The following is a 23,400-nucleotide window of genomic DNA, read 5'->3' on the forward strand; positions in this document are numbered from 1 at the left end:
GTCAAGTGAAACGAAACAGCTTCAGTTTATTTTAGAGTGAGCTCCCTTTAATCAGAGATTAGAGATTAAAAACGATGGCGAACCAACAGGCTCAGGATTTATTCGAAGATCTGGAATTTTTGGGGGATGACGAATTGATTTCGTTGGCCATGGGAGCACCCGGGAAAGAAGCATTGTCTGGATGCACAGAAATAATGATGACAGCTACAGAATCAGCAATGGTAACGTTACTGTACTGACTATCACTGCAGAAAACGGGACAGAGTTATCTCCCTTCCATTGTTAAATGTCCAAAGGAACAATTAAAACTTGTATAATAATATTGTTCTTTTTGGTGCTATTTTCATTTTTGGATGCAGTAGAAGTAGTTTGTTGCTGTGTGTACTTGATTGGAGAATTAACAGATATATCTAAGATGCCACATGTGGTGCAGGAAAAGCACTTTACCCTTGCACCCCTATAGTCACATTGGAAATTTACCAAATCAAAGGGTGGGCAAATCAATTTCAAAAAATAGGACGGAATGAGTTAAAATTGCAAACTCCTGATTTTACCACTGATATAACCTGGTATCAGTTTTTGGAATGCCTCTGACCTTTTATTTTGGTGAAGCTGAGCAGGTGTGTAAAAATGAATACACAACACTGTGCATATTATAACCTTTATCAAAGAAAAAAAACCTCTCTTTTCTTCATTTAGTTTTGTATTATTTTGAGGAGAATCAGCTAATAAACATTCCTCCACGTTTATATATTTATTTTATTTCTTAAGTGTAGCATTATATTAAAAGTGTTATATCGTATCGAAACGTACCGAACCGTGAATCAGCTGTCAACCGCGATACGTATCGTATCGTGAGGTAGGTGTAACGTTTCAGCCCTAAAGACAAGCAAAGACAATCAGATCATCTCACGGAAAAAGCTAAGTGTGATCTGATTGAGACAAGGATTCAAACCCACAACCTACAAACTCAAAACAGTAGCTGAAATGGTAAACCGACTGTCAGCTACATATATATATATATATGGCTATATATTAACCAGACTAAAAGAAACTACTTGTGTTTCTGCTATCTTCCTCAGAAAAAATAGGTTAGTTAGGTAGGCAGGCAATTTTATCATTTTGGAAAAAAAAAATTACTTTCCTTTTTTAGAGTAGGAGTTTTGACTTTAACAGTGCATATCACTTTATAATTAATGCCAATACAAACTTTATGGTATAAGCACAAAAATCTAGGGTAGGTACTAGGGTTACTGGAACACAAGATTTCTTTTATTTGGCCGATTTAGTCACCGGCACAAAATACACCGGCTCAGTTCTACTACAGATTGTCATATTCCTTCCCCTTCAACATTTTTGTTCTTACCCGAAGTCACATGAGACCCTATACCACCTTCCAGAGGTATTGAACTAGCTGGACACCAAATGATACAAGAAAGGAAATTTGCAGCGATCAAACCTGAGGATTTGAACCTGCCAGGGTCAATAATCTTTAGCTTAATTTGACAAATAACAAAAATGGATGGTGTTTTGAGATATCATTGTTTTAACCAAAATCAATCAATTTTGATTTGAAATGAATAGCTAGATGCACCATTGTGTTTCAGCATGGCTACATACATGTACAGTTGACAAAAGTTTGGCTGATGATTGACCGTTCATATAAAATGACAGAACAGGGTAGCAGTCATAAACGAGAATCAACATCTTCCTTCTATTGAATTCTTTTATTCTAACGGATGACTGCTACCTGCAACGTACAGACGTAATAAAATGATAAGTTATTAATTACAAGTGAAAAATGAACACTAGAGATTGCTAAGTGACAGCTTCTTTGGAAACCAAATAAAAAAATATCTTGGGGTGGTCCTCTTTAACCACACTTTCCCTGTCTCTGCATGTAAAGGGAAGTTCTCCTTCCAAATATATCCTTCAGTGCCCAGTTGTGCTTCACACTTCAGGATGCTGTGTTTGGCAGCACATCATATAACACTTCCACACCATTGGTTTGCCAATTTATTTTTTGTTTTTGTTTGATAGAGTGATCTGACCCAGGAGAAGTATGTGTTCCAGTATGGTCCACGTCAGGGGGACCCAGGTTTTTTGGAACACCTTGCAAAATTCTTGTCAGTGCAATATGGGGACAATAACATTTCCAAGTAAGTACTTTTTCGAAGTTCTTCTAGATCATACAAATTATCATATTTTGCATTGAAGCTACAAATATTATAATTCGAAAAATAAAAGTGTTTTTGGTTCCATTTTTCATTAATTTCAAATGCTTAATGCCTTCAGTTATTTTGTTTTAATTTAAAAGAAATGAATTTCAAAATTGCATTAATACATTTCTTTTATATGGTGACCTTTTGTTGTAGTGGTAACATCATGTTGAACTTTTGTTGTAGTAATAACCTGATGGTGACCTTTTGTGGTAGGGATAACCTCATGGTGACCTTTTGTGGTAGTGATAACCTCATGGTGACCTTTTGTTGTAACGATAACATCATGGTTACCTTTTGTTATGGTGAAAACATCGTGTTGACCTTTTGTTATAGTGATAACCTGATGGTGACCCTTTGTTGTAGCGATAACATCATGTTAACCTTTTGTTGTAGCAAAAACCTCATGGTGACTTTTTGTTGAAGTGATAGCCTCATGGTGACCTTTTGTTGTAGCGATAACATCATGGTTACCTTTTGTTATGGTGAAAACATCATGGAGACCTTTTGTTGTAATGATAACCTCATGGTGACCTTTTGTTGTAGTGATAACCTCATGGTAACCTTTTGTTGAAGTGATAGCCTCATGGTGACCTTTTCTTTGAGTAATAACATCATGTTGACCTTTTGTTGTAGTAATAACCTCATGGTGACCTTTTGTTGTAGTGATAACCTCATGGTGACCTTAAGTTGTAGTGATAACATCATGGTGACCTTTTGTTGTAGTGATAACCTCATGTTGACCTTTTGTTGTAGTGATAACCTTCTTGGTGACCTTTTATTGTAATGATAACATCATGGTGACCTTTTGTTGTAGTGATTACATTATGGTTACCTTTTGTTATAGTGATAATATCATGGTGACCTTTTGTTATATTGATAACCTCATTGTTACCTTTTGTCGTAGTGGTAACCTCAAGGTGACCTTTTGTTGTAGTGATTACATTATGGAGACCTTTTGTTATAGTGATAACATTATGGTGACCTTTTGTTGTAGTGATACCCTTCTTGGTGCCCTTTTATTGTAATGATAACATCATGGTGACCTTTTGTGGTAGGGATAACCTCATTGATGACCTTTTGTTGTAGTGATACCCTTCTTGGTGCCCTTTTATTGTAATGATAACATCATGGTGACCTTTTGTTGTAGTAATAACCTGATGGTGACCCTTTGTTGTAGCGATAACATCATGATGACCTTTTGTTATAGTGATAACATCATGGTGACCTTTTGTTATAGTGATAACCTGATTGTTATCTTTTGTTATAGTGATAACCTCAATGTTACCTTTTGTTGTAGTGGTAACCTCAAGGTGACCTTTTGTTGTAGTGATAACATCATGGTAACCTTTTGTTGTAGTGATAACCTCATGGTGACATTTCGTTTGAGTAATAACATCATGTTGACCTTTTGTTGTAGTGATAACATTATGGTGACCTTTTGTTGTAGTGATAACCTCATGTTGACCTTTAGTTGTAGTGATAACTTCATGGTGACCTTTTGTTGTAGTGATAAGCAGATGGTGACCTTTTATTGTTGTGGTAACAACATGTTGACCTTTTGTTGTAGTGATAACATCATGGTGACCTTTTGTTGTAGTGATAACCTGACTTTGACCTTTTGTTGTAGAGATAACATCATATTGACCTTTTGTTATGGTGATAACATCATGTTGATTTTTTGTTTTAGCGATAGTCTCATGGTTACCTTTTGTTATAGTGATAACATCATGGTGACCTTTTGTGGTAGGGATAACCTCATTGATGACCTTTTGGTGTAGTGATAAACTTCTTGGTGACCTTTTGTTGTAGTGATAACATCATGGTGACCTTTAATTGTAGTGATAGCTTCATTGTGCCCTTTTGTTGTAGTGATAACGAGATGGTGACCTTTTATTGTAGTGATAACATTATGGTGACCTTTTGTTGTTGTGATAACCTCATGTTGGCCTTTAATTGTAGTGGTAACATCATGTTGACCTTTTGTTGTTGTAATATCCTCATGGTGACCTTTTGTTATAGTAATAACATCATGGTGTCCTTTTGTTGTAGTGATAACATCATTGTGACCTTTTGTTGTAGTGATAATGTAATGGTGACCTTTTGTTGTAGTGATAAGCAGATGGTGACCTTTTATTTTTGTGGTAACAACATGTTGACCTTTTGTTGTAGTGATAATCTGACTTTGACCTTTTGTTGTAGAGATCACATCATATTGACCTTTTGTTATGGTGATAACATCATGTTGATTTTTTGGTTTAGCGATAGTCTCATGGTTACCTTTTGTTATAGTAATAACATCATGGTGTCCTTTTGTTGTAGTGATAACATCATGATGACCTTTTGTTTTAGTGATAACATCATGGTGACCTTTGACCTTTTGTTGTAGTGATAATCTGACTTTGACCTTTTGTTGTAGAGATAACATCATGGTGACCTTTTGTTAAAGTGATTACACCATGGTGACCTTTTGTGGTAGAGATTACCTCATTGATGACCTTTTGTTATAGTGATAACATAATGGTGAACTTTTGTTATAGTGATTACACCATGGTGACCTTTTGTGGTAGAGATTACCTCATTGATGACCTTTTGTTATAGTGATAACATCATGGTTACCTTTTGTGGTAGGGATAACCTCATTGATGACCTTTTGGTGTAGTGATAAACTTCTTGGTGACCTTTTGTTGTAGGGATAACCTCATTGATGACCTTTTGTGTGATAACATCATGGTGACCTTTTGTGGTAGGGATAAACTCATTGATGACCTTTTGGTGTAGTGATAAACTTCTTGGTGACCTTTTGTTGTAGGGATAACCTCATTGATGACCTTTTGTGTGATAACATCATGGTGACCTTTTGTGGTAGGGATAACCTCATTGATGACCTTTTGGTGTAGTGATAACCTGCTTGTGACCTTTTTGTTGTAGTGATAACATCATGGTGGCCTTTTGTTATAGTGATAACACCATGGTGACCTTTTGTGGTAGAGATTACCTCATTGATGACCTTTTGTTATAGTGATAACATCATAGTGACCTTTTGTTATAGTGATAACCTGATGGTTATCTTTTGCCATAGTGATAACCTGATGGTTATCTTTTGTTATAGTGATAACCTCATTGTGACCTTTTGTGACCTTTTGTTATAGTGATAACCTGATGGTTATCTTTTGCCATAGTGATAACCTGATGGTTATCTTTTGTTATAGTGATAACCTGATAGTAATAACATCATGTTGACCTTTTGTTGTTGTAATAACCTCATGGTGACCTTTTGTTGTAGTAATAACATCATGGTGACCTTTTGTGGTAGGGATAACCTCATTGATGACCTTTTGTGTGATAACATCATGGTGACCTTTTGTTAGAGTGATTACACCATGGTGACCTTTTGTGGTAGAGATTACCTCATTGATGACCTTTTGTTATAGTGATAACATAATGGTGAACTTTTGTTATAGTGATTACACCATGGTGACCTTTTGTGGTAGAGATTACCTCATTGATGACCTTTTGTTGTAGTGATAAGCAGATGGTGACCTTTTATTGTTGTGGTAACAACATGTTTACCTTTTTTTGTAGTGATAACATCATGGTGACCTTTAATTGTAGTGATAACGTCATTGTGACCTTTTGTTGTAGTGATTATCTCATGGTGACCTTTTGTTGTAGTGAGAACATCATGGTGACCTTTTGTTGTAGCGATAATGTAATGGTGACCTTTTGTTGTAGTGAGAACATCATGGTGACCTTTAATTGTAGTGATAGCTTCATTGTGCCCTTTTGTTGTAGTGATAACGAGATGGTGACCTTTTATTGTAGTGATAACATTATGGTGACCTTTTGTTGTTGTGATAACCTCATGTTGACCTTTAATTGTAGTGGTAACATCATGTTGACCTTTTGTTGTAGTGATAATCTGACTTTGACCTTTTGTTGTAGAGATAACATCATATTGACCTTTTGTTATGGTGATAACATCATGGTGACCTTTTGTTATAGTGATTACACCATGGTGACCTTTTGTGGTAGAGATTACCTCATTGATGACCTTTTGTTGTAGTGATAACCTCATTGTGACCTTTTGTTGTAGTGATTATCTCATGGTGTCCTTTTGTTATAGTAATAACCTGATGGTTATCTTTTGTTGTACTGATAACCTCATTGTGACCTTTTGTTGCAGTGATTATCTCATGGTGACCTTTTGTTGTAGTGATAACCTCATGGTGACATTTTGTTTGAGTAATAACATCATGTTGACCTTTTGTTGTTGTAATAACCTCATGGTGACCTTTTGTTATAGTAATAACCTGATGGTTATCTTTTGTTGTACTGATAACCTCATTGTGACCTTTTGTTGTAGTGATTATCTCATGGTGACCTTTTGTTGTAGTGATAACCTCCATAACCTGATTGTGACCTTTTGTTGTAGTGATAACCTCATGGTGACATTTTGTTGTAGTGATAACCTCATGGTGACCTTGTGTTGTAGTGATAACCTCATGGTGACCTTAAGTTTTAGTGATAACATCATGGTGACCTTTTGTTATAGTGATAACATCATGGTGACCTTTTGTTATAGTGATAACATCATGGTGACCTTTTGTTATAGTGGTTGTAGTGATAACGAGATGGTGACCTTTTATTGTAGTGATAACATTATGGTGACCTTTTGTTATAGTGATAACCTCATGTTGACCTTTAATTGTAGTGATAACTTCATGGTGACCTTTTGTTGTAGTGATAACGAGATGGTGATCTTTTATTGTAGTGGTAACATCATGTTGACCTTTTGTTGTAGTGATAACATCATGGTGACCTTTTGTTGTAGTAATAACTTCATGATGACTTTTTGTGGTAGTGATAACCTCATGTTGACCTCTAGTTATAGTGATAACATCACGGTTACCTTTTGTTATAGTGATAACCTCCATAATCTGATTGTGACCTTTTGTTGTAGTGATAACCTGATTGTGACCTTTTTGTTGGAGTGGTAACCTGATGGTGACCTTTTGTTATAGTGATAACATAATGGTGAACTTTTGTTATAGTGATTACACCATGGTGACCGTGATAACCTCATGTTGACCTTTAATTGTAGTGATAACTTCATGGTGACCTTTTGTTGTAGTGATAACCTGATGTTGACCTTTGGTGACCTTTTATTGTAGTGATAACATTATGGTGACCTTTTTTTGTTGTAGTGATAACGAGATGGTGACCTTTTATTGTAGTGATAACATTATGGTGACCTTTTGTTGTAGTGATAACCTGATGTTGACCTTTGGTGACCTTTTATTGTAGTGATAACATTATGGTGACCTTTTTTTGTTGTAGTGATAACGAGATGGTGACCTTTTATTGTAGTGATAACATTATGGTGACCTTTTTTTGTTGTAGTGATAACGAGATGGTGACCTTTTATTGTAGTGATAACATTATGGTGACCTTTTGTTATAGTGATAACCTCATGTTGACCTTTAATTATAGTGATAACATCACGGTTACCTTTTGTTGTAGTGGTAGTGATAACCTCATGGTGACCTTTTGTGGTAGTGATAACCTCATGGTGACCTTTTGTTGTAGTAATAACTTCATGGTGACTTTTTGTGGTAGGGATAACCTCATGTTGACCTCTAATTGTAGTGATAACATCACGGGTACCTTTTGTTGTAGTGATAACCTCCATAATCTGATTGTGACCTTTTGTTGTAGTGATAACCTGATTGTGACCTTTTTGTTGTAGTGATAACATCATGGTGACCTTTTGTTGTAGTGATAACCTCCATAACCTGATTGTGACCTTTTTGTTGTAGTGATAACATCATGGTGACCTTTAATTGTAGTGATAACTTCATTGTGACCTTTTGTTGTAGTGATAACGAGATGGTGACCTTTTATTGTAGTGGTAACATCATGTTGACCTTTTGTTGTAGTGATAACATCATGGTTACCTTTTGTTGTAGTGATAACCTGACTTTGACCTTTTTTTGTTGAGATAACATCATATTGACCTTTTGTTATGGTGATAACATCATGTTGATTTTTTGTTTTAGCGATAGCCTCATGGGTACCTTTTGTTATAGTGATAACATCATGGTGACCTTTCGTTGTAGTATGAACCTGATGGTGACCCTTTGTTGTAGCGATAACATCATGGTGACCTCTGTGGTAGGGATAACCTCATTGGTGACCTTTTGTTGTAGTGATAACATCATGGTGACCTTTTGTTGTAGCGATAACATCATGGTGACCTTTTGTTGTAGTGATTACATTATGGTGACCTTTTGTTACCTTTTGTTGTAGCGATAACATCATTGTTATAGTGATAACACCATGGTGACCCTTTTGTGGTAGAGATTACCTCATTGATGACCTTTTGTTGTAGTGATAACATCATGATGACCTTTTGTTGTAACGATAACATCATGGTGACCTTTTGTTGTAGCGATAACATCATGGTGACCTTTTGTTGTAGCGATAACATCATGGTGACCTTTTGTTGTAGCGATAACATCATGGTGACCTTTTGTTATAGTGATAACATCATGGTGACCTTTTGTTGTAGTGATAACATCATGGTGACCTTTTGTTGTAGTATGAACCTGATGGTGACCCTTTGTTGTAGCGATAACATCATGGTGACCTTTTGTTATAGTGATAACATCATAGTGACCTTTTGTTATAGTGATAACCTGATGGTTATCTTTTGCCATAGTGATAACCTGATGGTTATCTTTTGTTATAGTGATAACCTCATTGTGACCTTTTGTTGTGGTGATAACCTCATGGTGACCTTTTGTTGTAGTAATAACATCATGGTGACCTTTTGTTGTAGTGGTAACCTCATGGTGACATTTTGTTTGAGTAATAACATCATGTTGACCTTTTGGGGTAGTGATAACATTATTGTGACCTTTTGTTGTAGTAATAACCTGATGGTTATCTTTTGTTGTAGTGATAACCTCATTGTGACCTTTTGTTGTAGTGATAACCTCATGGTGACCTTTTGTTGTAGTGATAACCTCATGGTGACCTTTTGTTGTAGTGATAACCTCATGGTGACCTTTTGTTGTAGTGATAACCTCATGGTGACCTTTTGTTGTAGTGATAACCTCATGGTGACCTTTTGTTGTAGTGATAACCTCATGGTGACCTTTTGTTGTAGTGATAACCTCATGGTGACCTTTTGTTGTAGTGATAACCTCATGGTGACCTTTTGTTGTAGTGATAACCTCATGGTGACCTTTTGTTGTAGTGATAACCTCATGGTGACCTTTTGTGGTAGTGATAACCTCATGGTGACCTTTTGTTGTAGTAATAACTTCATGGTGACCTTTTGTGGTAGTGATCACATTATTGTGACCTTTTGTTGTAGTGATAACTTCATGTTGACCTTTTGTGGTAGGGATTACCTCATTGATGACCTTTTGTTATAGTGATAACATCATGGTGACCTTTTATTGTAGTAATAACTTCATGGTGACCTTTTGTGGTAGTGATAACCTCATGTTGACCTTTAATTGTAGTGATAACATCATGGTTACCTTTTGTTGTAATGATAACCTCCATAACCTGATTGTGACCTTTTGTTGTAGTGATAACCTGATTGTGACCTTTTTGGTGTAGTGGTAACCTGATGGTGACCTTTTGTTCTAGTGATAATGTAATGGTGACCTTTTGTTGTAGTGATAACATCATGGTGACCTTTTATTGTAGTAATAACTTCATGGTGACCTTTTGTGGTAGTGATAACCTCATGTTGACCTTTAATTGATGACCTTTTGTTGTAGTGATAACCTCATGGTGACCTTTTGTTGTAGTGATAACCTCATGGTGACCTTTTGTTATAGTAATAACATCATGGTGACCTTTTGTTGTAGTAATAATCTCATGGTGACCTTTTGTGATATTGATAACCTCATGTTGACATTTTGTTGTAGTAATAACATCATGTTGACCTTTTGTGGTAGTGATAACATTATTGTGACCTTTTGTTGTAGTGATAACCTCATGTTGACCTTTAACTGTAGTGATAACATCATGGTGACCTTTTGTTGTAGTGATAACCTCCATAACCTCATGGATACCATTTGCTGTTGTGATAACCTGATTGTGACCATTTTGTTGTAGTGATTACATTATGGTGACCTTTTGTTGTATTGATAATGTCATGGTGACCTTTTGTTATAGTGATAACACCATGGTGACCTTTTGTGGTAGAGATTACCTCATTGATGTCCTTTTGTTGTAGTGATAACATCATGATGACCTTTTGTTATAGTGATAACATCATGGTGAACTTTTGTTGTAGTGATAACCTCATGGTGACATTTTGTTGTAGTGATAACCCCATGGTGACCTTTTGTGGTAGTGATAACCTCATGGTGTCATTTTGTTGTAGTGATAACCTCATGGTGACCTTTTGTTGTAGTGATAACATCATATTGACCTTTTGTTGTAGTAATAACCTGATGGTGACCCTTTGTTGTAGTGATAACATAATGGTGACCTTTTGTTATAGTGATAACATCATGGTGACCTTTTGTGGTAGGGATAACCTCATTGATGACCTTTTGTTTTAGTGATAACCTTCTTGGTGACCTTTTGTTGTAGTGATAACATCATATTGACCTTTTGTTGTATTAATAACCTGATGGTGACCCTTTGTTGTAGTGATAACATAATTGTGACCTTTTGTTATAGTGATAACATCATGGTGACCTCTTGTTGTAGTGATAACCTCATGGTGACCTTTTGTTGTAGTGATAACATAATGGTGACCTTTTGTTATAGTACCTGATGGTGACCCTTTGTTGTAGCGATAACATCATGGTGACCTTTTGTTGTAGTTATAACCTCATGGTTACCTTTTGTTGTAGTGATAACCTCCATAACCTGATTGTGACCTTTTGTTGTAGTGATAACCTAATTGTGACCTTTTTGTTGTAGTGATAACCTGATGGTGACCTTTTGTTGTAGTGATAATGTAATGGTGACCTTTTGTTGTAGTGATAACATCATGGTGACCTTTTGTTGTAGTTATAACCTCATGGTTACCTTTTGTTGTAGTGATAACATCATGATGACCTTTTGTTATAGTGATAACATCATGGTGACCTTTTGTGGTAAGGATAACCTCATTGATGACCTTTTGTTGTAGTGATAACGTCATGGTGACCTTTTGTTGTAGCGATAACCTCATTGTGACCTTTTGTTGTAGTAATAACATCATGGTGACCTTTTGTTGTAGTAATAATCTCAAGGTGACCTTTTGTGGTATTGATAACCTCATGGTGACCTTTTGTTGTAGTAATAACATCATGTTGACCTTTTGTGGTAGTGATAACATTATTGTGACCTTTTGTTGTAGTGATAACCTCATGTTGACCTTTACCTGTAGTGATAACATCATGGTGACCTTTTGTTGTAGTGATAATCTCCATAACCTCATGGATACCATTTGTTGTAGTGATAACCTGATTGTGACCTTTTTGTTGTAACCTGATGGTGACCTTTTGTTGTAGTTATACCATCATGGTGACCTTTTGTGGTAGGGATAACCTCATTGATGACCTTTTGTTTTAGTGATAACCTCATGGTGACCTTTTGTTGTAGTGATAACATCATGGTGACCTTTTGTTGTAGCGATAACATCATGGTGACCTTTTGTTGTAGTGAGAACGTCATGGTGAACTTTTATTGTAGGGATAACCTGATAGTGACCCTTTGTTGTAGCGATAACATCATGGTGACCTTTTGTTATAGTGATAACATCATGGTGAACTTTTGTTATAGTGATAACCTGATGGTTATCTTTTGTTGTAGTGATAACCTCATTGTGACCTTTTGTTTTAGCGATAACATCATGGTGACCTTTGTAGTTATACCATCATGGTGACCTTTTGTGGTAGTGATAACATTATTGTGACCTTTTGTTGTAGTGATAACCTCATGGTGACCTTTTGTGGTAGTGATAACCTCATAGTGACCTTTTGTTGTAGTAATAACTTCATGGCGACGTTTTGGGGTAGTGATAACATTATTGTGACCTTTTGTTGTAGTGATAACCTCATGTTGACCTTTTGTGGTAGGGATTACCTCATTGATGACCTTTTGTTGTAGTGATAACCTCCTGATGACCTTTTGTTGTAGTAATAACTTCATGGTGACCTTTTGTGGTAGTGATAACCTCATAGTGACCTTTTGTTGTAGTAATAACTTCATGGCGACGTTTTGGGGTAGTGATAACATTATTGTGACCTTTTGTTGTAGTGATAGCCTCATGTTGACCTTTTGTGGTAGGGATTACCTCATTGATGACCTTTTGTTGTAGTGATAACATCATTGTGACCTTTTGTTTTAGTTATAACCTCATGGTGACCTTTTGTTGTAGTGATAACATCATGGTGACCTTTTGTTTTAGTTATAACCTCATGGTGACCTTTTGTTGTAGTGATAACATCATGGTGAACTTTTGTTATAGTGATACCATCATGGTGACCTTTTGTTTTAGTGATAACCTCATGGTGATCTTTTGTGGTAGGGATAACCTCATTGATGCCCCTTTGTTGTAGTGATAACATTATTGTGACCTTTTGTTGTAGGGATAACCTCATTGATGACCTTTTGGTGTAGTGATAACATCATTGTGACCTTTTGTTTTAGTTATAACCTCATGGTTACCTTTTGTTGTAGTGATAATGTAATTGTGACCTTTTGTTGTAGGGATAACCTCATTGATGACTCTTTGTTGTAGTGATAACATCATTGTGACCTTTTGTTGTAGGGATAATGTAATGGTGACCTTTTGTTGTATTGATACCCTCATGGTGATCTTTTGTGGTAGGGATAACCTCGTTGATGACCCTTTGTTGCAGTGATAACCTCATGGTGATCTTTGTTGTAGTAATAACTTCATGGTGACCTTTTGTTGTAGTTATAACATCATGGTGACCTTTTTGTGGTATCGATAACCTCATGGTGACATTTTGTTGTAGTGATAATGTAATTGTGACCTTTTGTTGTAGGGATAATGTAATGGTGACCTTTTGTTTTAGTTATAACCTTATGGTGACCTTTTGTTGTCGTGATAATCTCATGGTGACCTCTTGTGGTATTGATAACCTCATGGCGACCTTTTGTTGTAGTGGTAACATCATGGTGACCTTTTGTTGTAGTGATAACCTCATGGTGACCTTTTGTTGTAGTGATAATCTCATGGTGACCTTTTGTGGTATTGATAACCTCATGGTGATCTTTTGTTGTAGTAATAACATCATGGTGACCTTTTGTGGTAGTGATAACATTATTGTGACCTTTTGTTGTAGTGATAACCTCATGTTGACCTTTAACTGTAGTGATAACATCATGGTGACCTTTTTGTGGTATCGATAACCTCATGGTGACCTTTTGTTGTAGTGGTAACATCATGGTGACCTTTTGTTGTAGTGATAACCTGATGTTTACCTTTTGTTGTAGTGATAACATCATGTTGACCTTTTGTTATAGTGATAACATCATGTTGACCATTTGTTGTAGTGATAACCTGATTGTGACCTTTTTGTTGTAGTGATAACCTGATGGTGACCTTTTGTTATAGTGATAACGTAATGGTGACCTTTTGTTGTAGTGATACCATCATGGTGACCTTTTGTGGTAGGGATAACCTCATTGATGACCCTTTGTTGTAGTGATAACCTCATGGTGACCTTTTGTTGTAGTGATAACCTCATGGTGACCTTTTGTTGTAGTTATAACATCATGGTGACCTTTTGTTGTAGTGATAACATTATTGTGACCTTTTGTTGTAGTGATAACCTCATGTTGGCCTTTAACTGTAGGGATACCATCATGGTGACCTTTTGTGGTAGGGATAACCTCATTGATGACCTTTTGTTGTAGTGATAACCTGATGGTGACCTTTTGTTGTAGTGATAACATCATATTGACCTTTTGTTGTAGTGATAACATCATGGTGACCTTTTTTATAGTGATAACATCATGGTGACCTTTTGTTATAGTAATAACATCATGGTGACCTTTTGTTATAGTGATAGCATCATGGTGACCTTTTTGTTTTAGTGATAACTTCTTGTTGACATTTTGTTGTAGTGATAACCTATTGTTGACCTTTTGTTGCAGAGATAACCTGATGGTGACAGCAGGTGCCACACATGGTCTTCACTTGACAGCCACTGTCCTGTTTAAAGAGGATATTCCTGTCTTTGTAGAGGACCCAACTTACTTCATAGCCATCAAGATGTTGGGAAAGGACCTGGGAAGGACTGTTATACCAGGTAACATTACAGTGCCCAGTCAGTAGACAAGTGCCCAGTTGGTGTCATTCCCAAAACTGCAGGTGTAACACTTACTTGCTTTCTCTGCGCCACTGCAATATAGCATGGCAAAATTTACAGCATGCAGTTATCTATCCATTTGGTTTTAGGAAAAAAATATTCTGACTAATCACAAGACAAAACCTGTCTTTTGAAGAGGATAGACACCCTTGGCTTCAAAGCCATCCATTTTACTGTTACACTTCTGTGCTATAGGATCAAAATATTCTAGTTGTATCATTCACAAGGTGGCGAGTCTTCAGTTTCGTGATGACGTATTCCAGGGGTGCTGAGACCGTAACAGAATGTAACTGCCATGAATTTTGAGAATGAGTTTGAGGCAGCTCTATGATATTTTGTTATCATGTTCTTCTTTTTTGACGTCATTTGATAAAAGTACAACATTCTGTTTCTCAAAAATGCATGACCATTTTTAGCTTATTGCATCAGCTTTATAATACATTTTGTTAGGAGTTAGATGTATGGAGTCTGCAAGACCTCCTACGCGAGGACAAAAGTTGTTCGGGTAGCTGAATCCATGGTTGATTCAACCCAGGCAGCTCTCATAACTATATTCTTGGCATTCTTAGCAAATCAACTTTTAGATGAAAAAAGAAAGGAAAAAATCTGTTAGGAGTTGCTTCCCTTGCATAACATATACATTTACTGTAGAGATAGTTAATGTGTAATGGTATACAACTTAAATAGTACTACATTGTAGCCAGTGCCTTATTCCTTTGACTGATTTTCTGTCAATCGATTGTATTGAAATTAAAAATAAACTTACTTAAATTAAAAACAATAAGAGACAGTGAAATGTATGAGGGTAAAGCAGGCACTTTTGCAGGGAGGATGTCACCATTCTAGATTTCCAGTTTATTTTGCGACGCATTTTTGTAAATTTCCCAAATGGAATCATCAATATATTATACCTTTATAAAATAATCCTAGTTTGTTTTCTAGTAAAGAAATATAATCCTGGTCTTTCTTTTTAAAGTTCCTGTTGGGGATGATGGTATAGATGTGGACAAACTTGAGGAGATGTTGAAGAAACACAGACATAAAGCTGGAGACAAGAGCACGTGGAAATGTCCTTTCTGGACCATGCTGTACCTTATGACAGTGTATAACAACCCACGAGGGAACTGTCCCTCCCCTGGTAATGTTATACCTACTACCATTAATAGTATGTACTGTGAAATCAGATATTTTAGTGGGGCCAACATTTCGTGGTTTGAAATTTCCCAACAAAACATCATCTTGTAGGTATAATATTTTGTGGATTATGAGTACCCACTCCAACAGAGAATAGTTTTATATCAAACATGTATTACTTTGTGACCCTATGAATTCGTGGATGAAGATTAGCAAAGAAATCAACGAAATTTGAAACCCCATGAAAAATTAGTGAGTTCATTGTATACATTTGTTTAATGTATTTTAATTTTATGTTTCTAATTTTAAGGCTTCAGGTTATGCAAGGATCAAATTTAAAACTTTGCAAATTATAATTTTAGTTGACTCAGAAACCTTGCAATTTTTTTTTTTTTTTTTTTTTTTTTTTAGAAAAATGTAACAGGCTGGTAGAACTTGCTAGGAAGTATGATGTGCTATTATTTACTGAAGACGTTTACAACCTGCTTCATTTTGAGGAGGGTAACCCTCCTCCTCGCCTCCTTTCTTACGATGTCAGGTATTTCAGTATATAAACAAGTCCAAGCATACATGTAGAATTAAAATTAATTTTTCAATGTAGTGTAAAACCAAGTAAACAAAAAGCTTTGACAAAGGTTAACTCATTCACCCCTGAAATTTCATAATGAACTATTCCAACCTTTGAATTAGAAGAGTTCAAATGTGTCTCCAGGGGTTAATGCATTTAGTAGAGGTATTAAGTAATGATAACTGATGGTCACGTAACACCCATAGAATATGAGGGTAGAACATGTACACTGCCTTCCTTGCAAGCTGGCTTTTCCAGATCGTGGTATAATCCTGGGACGAGGTTCCTTGTTCACCAAAGTGAAGCATGGTCTGTGGCTGGATTATACAGGCTACCTAATCTCTGTAATATAATGATGTTTAAAGAAAAAATCACATACTTTCCTTTCATGAAACTCAATATTACCGTACCTATATAGCTACTACTGAGCTGTGTGTGTTCTTTCATACCAAAATCAGACTGATCAATATCACAGTACAGCAGATATTTCACAGTGATCACGAAAAATGAAGGATTAAATTGTTTCAGTGATGATCCTGAATACCTGGGCTGTGTTCTTTCCAATGGGACTTTTTCCAAGATTTTTGCCCCCGGACTACGACTAGGCTGGATAGAGGGACGTCCTGGAGTTGTAAGATTAATTATGACCAGGTAAACACTGAAAAAATATTCCACAAGAGGAGTGGGAATCAATAGGGATTAATCTTTAAAGTCTACTCCTTTAGAACTGGTAATGAAATTCTAACCTGATTTGATATTTATCATAACTGGAGCCTCCATTGAATAGGATTTCATTTTTCATTGATGAAGGGTGTTGTCCCCTGGGACATAAGTGTGGGGCCCAATAAGGGAAATAGGGTTAACTCTTCAAAACCTTTACCTCATCAGTACATTTGAAGGCCAGGGGGTTCATCTTTAAATCATTTACCCCTAAAGACACATTTAAACTCTTCCAAATCAATGGTTGGAATAGTTCATTATAACATTTCAGGGGTGAATGAGTTAATTTCGTGTAAAGGATCCTTTTGCCAGATTTTTCAAAGAGTTTAATGTGGGGGTGGGGGTGGGGGGGGGGGGACTATAGGTTTGCACTCGGTCCGTCCGTGAAGTTTGTCTGGGGCAAATCTTCTATACTATTTCACCAGGAGTAACCAGATTTGGTATACAAGGACATCTTGGGATGGCAGAGTGCAGAGTAAAAGAATTAGGTCACTGTGATCTATGAATAGACCTTTGAACTTTACTTTCGAAAAGGTTTGTAGGGGACATATCTTCTATATACTACCGTAAAAACCCATGTAATTTGCGCACTTTTTTTCCAGAAATTTAATACCCAAAGTGGGGGGGGCGTAAAATACACAGGTATAGAAAATTTCAAGTTTTTTTCAGGAAAAGATCGACGATTCTGGGAGATCGCCATCTTGGATTAATTCCCTTGGTACACGGAACTCTAAGACAAATGACGATCAACAAATTTATTTATGTCAAACATTAATAAAAGATACATAATGTGTTGGTATGTGAGTTTATGTGAAAAGTATTATTAAATAGGTAACTGTTAACAAAAAAAAGTTTAGCCAAATTCCTATGCCAGAGAATCGCCGATCAACTTACGACATTACGTTTCGACATCTCGGTGCGTTTCCCCATACTATTACGAAAATGTAGTTGTTCAATTTAAGCTCCGTTCCGTGTAAGTTCTGTAAGGGTTTTTCAAATCCCCTATGCGCATACGTATAGCATGTTTTTTTCCGGCTCACTTTCATTTTGATCTCGCGTCTAACATTACGTAAACACGTGATTGATAATAACCTCGTGAATTATTTCAATATTTATTAAATGAAGCATCGTAAAAAAATATTTATTAAATGAAGCAAGAGCTATTGTTAACGGGTAATCACAGTTTTCCTTGGAGGATGTATTGATTGTCCACGCTTCTAATATAAACATATTTTTTTATAATCCCTTATCAGTCAAATCAGTCTGTTGTTATGACAATGCACTAGGGCTTCGTAATTCACGCCACGTGTTGGTGAGTGAAAAAGACAAAAACACGGTCCGTCGATCGCGACTGCAAATCATTTCAATTAGTAGAGCTATTGTTAACGGGTAATCACAGAGATAGTGTTAGCTAATTACTGCATTGTAATTTGTAAAAAATATCGACAAACCACGGACTTAGATAATCTAATTCCGTGGCCAAACTGAACTGTGACATGACCTGGTTTGAAGTAACGTAACCCAAGCCGCCATGATGAGCCCTTCTCACTGATCGTAAATATGATCAATAAAAGGTATCTAATTATGTCTTTCACCAGGAGATATGCACCAGCGGTTACTAAACATCGAATTACTTATTAATTGATATGTTTTTGTAAGCAAGTAAATGTTTTATGTAAAATATTGCTAAAATGAATTGATGTATGCCGATATGCGCACACGTGTGATCAGATAATTCAAAGAAAACAAGCAACAAAATACACATTTTACGTAGTTTCTTCTTGGTTTTAAATATCATTTTACATCAATGAAAAAAAAATCATAGAAATATATTTAAAAAAAAAAATATTCAGAGATCGATTTTCGGAGCATGACCAGCGGTTTTTTCCCAGATTTTTTGGGTGCGCAAAATATTCGAGTAGAAGCTTTTTTCCCGATTTTCAGCCTCAAAAAGTACCTGCGCAAATTACACAGGTGCGCAAATTACATGGGTTTTTACGGTATATCACCTGGAGTATCCAGATGTGGTGTACAAGGACATCTTAGTACTGTTATTACTGGAGCATTGAGTGGGATTAACTTTTTCATTGATTAAGGTTGTGGCCCCCTGGGACATAAGGGTGGGGCCCATTAGGGGAAATAGGGTTAACTCTTCAAAACCGATCCTTTCCGTAGATTTTTCAAAGTGTTCAATTGTACTTCATTTCTATCTGTCCTGAGCTTGTTATTATTTTGCTGTTTTCATAAGCATGTTTCAAATTGACAGTACCAGGTTATATAAAGAAAAAGCAGGTGAACAATTCAGTCCCCTTGGACCTTTTGTTGTTATAGTAACACAGCTTGGAGTGGAGGAAGCTTCAATCACTACACGTCCCGTGTGGTGTCAGCAGCCCTTCAGACTGGACTCCTGTCCCAACACCTAACCAAGCTCTGCAGCGTATACAGGGTATTCACAAGTTATTCATAGATATTAATTTTAGAAATTCTACTGTCTTTTCCTCTTTTACTAATTTTTTGAACGGAAATTTCAACGAATTTGCAAAGCTATTTTTTTTCAAATTTTACTATTTTAATTGTGTTGCTTCAGAAAAACAACCACAAACTTAAATTGGATATTTTTGATTTTCTGCAATAAACCCACCCCCTCCATCCTTATGTAAGGTCACATTGTAATCGCATTGTCATTATAATCATTCATATGTCAGTCTATAGTAAAAGACTCTTTAAAAGAGATATTGTATTTCATGAAGCTCCTAGCATATTAATTTTATATTTAAAACATGGTTCATCTAATAAGATACGTGATTAGATTTCTATGGCCATCTGCCAAGGTTATAATTAAAGGGTTTGGTTTTAGTTTTTATTTAGTTTTATGTCCTGTTAACAGCTTAGGTCATTTAAGGACATGCCTCCATGTGTGTTGTGTATGCATGCATGCCTGCACGTGTGTATGTGTGCCAGAGACAGGGTATGTTGGTGTACCTGCCTCCTTGTGATAGCGCGGATCTGATGCCAACTTTATAGTGCTATCTCATTGAAATTCTATGCCAAATGCACCCAGCACAGCCTTCCGTCACATTATTCTGACAACGGGTGAACCAGTTGTTGCCATTACCCTTAATGCTGAACATTAAGCAGGGAATAACAACTACCATTTTTAAGGACTTTGGTATGTCCTGGCCTGGGGACAGAACCCATTGCCGTCCTTACCTGGGCAAACGCTCAATATTAAAGCCAAAAGTGAGGTGTTGCCAAGCAAGGCACTAGGAAATAAAAGTTAGTTAGACGTAGAAAGAAGATAAAGATCCCAAATTTTGTGATGGGTGCAGCAGATATATTTTGGTCGCTGCTGTGTACTTGATTTGAAACAAACTTTGAAATGAAACAAATCTTCAGTGTTTATATTCCACGATGAATTAATTTGTTTTTGAAATGATCCGTCTCATAATTGTATAGCTTTTTTGAAATAGTTCTTTTAGTTGATAGAACACGAGGAAATCCACCGCAAAATTGATTGAACACGAGGAAATCCACCCCAAAATTGATAGAACAAGAGGAAATCCACCCCAAAATTGATAGAACACGAGGAAATCCACCCCAAAATTGATAGAACAAGAGGAAATCCACCCCAAAATTGATAGAACACGAGGAAATCCACCGCAAAATTGATAGAACACAAGGAAATCCACCCCAAAATTGATTTTATGTAATTGGTTAGTAACCACTCTAAAAGGGGCGTAACCTCTCGTAACTTTTAAAAAAGTATTATGATGCTATCGGCAAATGCCGTGATGCATCAGCACTCAATCAAGATATGATACGATTCTCCGATGAATCTTTACACCTCTAACGAATACAATGAATAACGTACTCTGTTGAGGGGCTGGTCAACAGAGTAGTAAGAAAATAGTTTTACATTCTGTACTGGTTACAAGTCATTAGACGCCGCAGTTAACAATATTTACATGTAAATGTGTTGAAAAGAAACAGAACATATTTTCTCATCCAAGCACACTAAATTATAAATTAAAAACTATATGTAGTTTTAATATTAATAAGTGAAACTGTTAAGTTAACATTATGAAAACAGTCAGGAATAACATATTTAAAAATAAATATGTACATGCCAGATACAATATAAAACAAATTAAATAGACAAAAAAATGCAAATAAGCTGCTGTCCAAACGCAATAGATCTAGGATAAATAAAGCGACACCCATGTTTGTAGATACATGAGATGGTTTTAATACCTACATCAAAACGTCAAACAAGAATTATGTCGTTGAAAACAACAGCTGATGTGGCAATTAAAAGAAATACAATAAAATGACAGTCATTATTTACTATAGAGTTCTTATCAATTCCTGCTAACATTGCAATACATGTTTATTTTAAATTTTTACTTTTCAGGAAAGAATGAATCTTCTATGTCAAGCTCTGCTTAAATATCTGCCTGCAGGGTGTCATTTCAAACAACCAAAGGTATGCTTTCAATCACTCCCATGTACTTTCCAGTTCATGGTGTTGTTGTTAATATGTTTGATTTACAAAAGTGCTCCCAATTAAGAAGATATGTTCAATATCTTCAAACAATACTTGCATTAATAAAACTCTGGTAATTAAAGTTGACTTTAATGTGTATATTTACATCTATCCCTTCTTCTCTCCCTGCTCTACTAATATTCCTTAATTAAAATTGTTAAAAAAAAGAAAAGAATGAAAATAGTGTTATTCACTGCATATTTTCTAAATTTACTCTTATATCAATGTAGATTCACTGGAACTGTATTATCCTAGCAACCACGGCTACCATAGTTACCATCGAAGCAACCCGCTTTCACTGTTTATTCTTTGTATAGCATTTTAACATTATATAAAATGTAAATATAAGGATTGACCTTCATTTTGAAGGCGTATACAGTAGTATGAATGCGTTTGGCAACGAACATATTCTTTATGGAGTGCTAACCCGCACCATAGAATATGTTCTTTGTCAACTGCGTTCATACTACCGTATACGTGGTCAAAATGAAGGTCAATCCTTAAATTATTGTCATGGGAAATAACTCTGAAATCACCAGTATTGTGTGTAAGGTAGCATGTATCCTTAATGCATATATCTTAAATATACAAATCAGATATGAATAAAAACAGGAGATAGTTGTATTTGTGGTCCCTTATTAACACAGCTAGATGGTCTCTTGATATAGGTGGTGTCTTGAGAGGGTTTGAGCGTCAATTACGTTAGTCCAATCTGGTGTTTTTGTATGCAGGATTTAAAATTCATGAAATAGGTTAGCAGAATATCAAACAAGCTCATCAGTTTGATTTCATCTTTTATCATTACAGGGCGGTTTCTTTGCCTGGATCACATTACCAGACACTGTTGATGGAGAAGCCTTACTGAGCCTAGCCAATGGCAAGCACAAGGTCAATTTCATCACAGGTCAAAGGTCAGCATATTTCTCGCTTTCCCACCTTCTGAATCGTTTGTGTATAACCATAACGTCTAAACTTAAATTTTTGCAAGGTTTTATCTTTCCTGTTCAATGTATGTACATTAAAAACATAATCTGGTGAAAATGTTTTCATTTCTAATGATTATTATTAAAGCTCATTGCATTACTGTTATGTTGTACACTGTTCATGACAATGCTAAATCCATTTTATCAGTAATAACTTCACAAACAACATCCATATTTTTTTTGTGATTTAAATAGCCATTTACTAAAGTAAATCCAAATTTTATATGCAGAGTCACTATAAATATGTGGCCTTATATATATATATGGTCAAAATAGTTGTTGAGTAATTAAGGAGAAAGGGAAAACACTATTTTAAAAAATTGTATGATTAAATTAAATAAAATTTAAGAGAGAAAAAAAGAGTATCTTAAAGCCCATTGTTGGAATTTGAAAGACTATACTTTTCTTAACCCTTTCATACCTATGTAACTTTAGTAGACTCTACCAGGCATTGATATGGATGTGTCCATTACAGTGGTGGAAGGTTTAAACCCTATTGTATATACATGTTTGTTTTTACGGACATTATCTTATTTGATCCTTTCACATTCAACTTTTTTAATTATATTGACTTTGGGAAATACATTTTATTGAAGCATAATTCAACCTCCAACATAATTATTTTTATGATGTCTTTTACCTTTCTTGCAGCACCTCGCCAACTGGGAGTTTTAAGAACTGTATTCGACTGTCTATCAGCTTTGCTGATACGAATCAGATTGACGCGGGTGTTGAACGACTCTGCAAGGCTATAAAGGAATACACGTTAAATGTAGCTAACTCAGAAAGCAGTTGCTCATGATTAAATTTTTAAAAAACAGAATATATTTTAACTTGGAAAAATCTATCCAAATGTTTTAACTTAAAAAAA

At 35.8% G+C, this 23,400-nt stretch overlaps 1 protein-coding gene across 1 annotated transcript; it reads left to right on the forward strand.

Annotated features, from left to right (window-relative positions):
• The first annotated feature begins 47 nt into the window (after positions 1 to 47).
• Positions 48 to 23,400, forward strand: LOC110450372 (uncharacterized protein YER152C-like). Its single transcript, XM_021497853.1, has 10 exons — positions 48 to 221; positions 2,041 to 2,159; positions 14,367 to 14,521; positions 15,558 to 15,719; positions 16,127 to 16,253; positions 16,812 to 16,934; positions 19,335 to 19,449; positions 21,415 to 21,486; positions 22,354 to 22,457; positions 23,181 to 23,400. The coding sequence occupies exons 1-10, from the start codon at positions 75 to 77 to the stop codon at positions 23,329 to 23,331; spliced, it is 1,275 nt and encodes a 424-aa protein (XP_021353528.1). The 5' UTR covers positions 48 to 74; the 3' UTR covers positions 23,332 to 23,400.

The sequence above is a fragment of the Mizuhopecten yessoensis genome, unplaced genomic scaffold (assembly GCF_002113885.1).
Source record: "Mizuhopecten yessoensis strain PY_sf001 unplaced genomic scaffold, ASM211388v2 scaffold5193, whole genome shotgun sequence".
Lineage (NCBI taxonomy): Eukaryota > Metazoa > Mollusca > Bivalvia > Pectinida > Pectinidae > Mizuhopecten > Mizuhopecten yessoensis.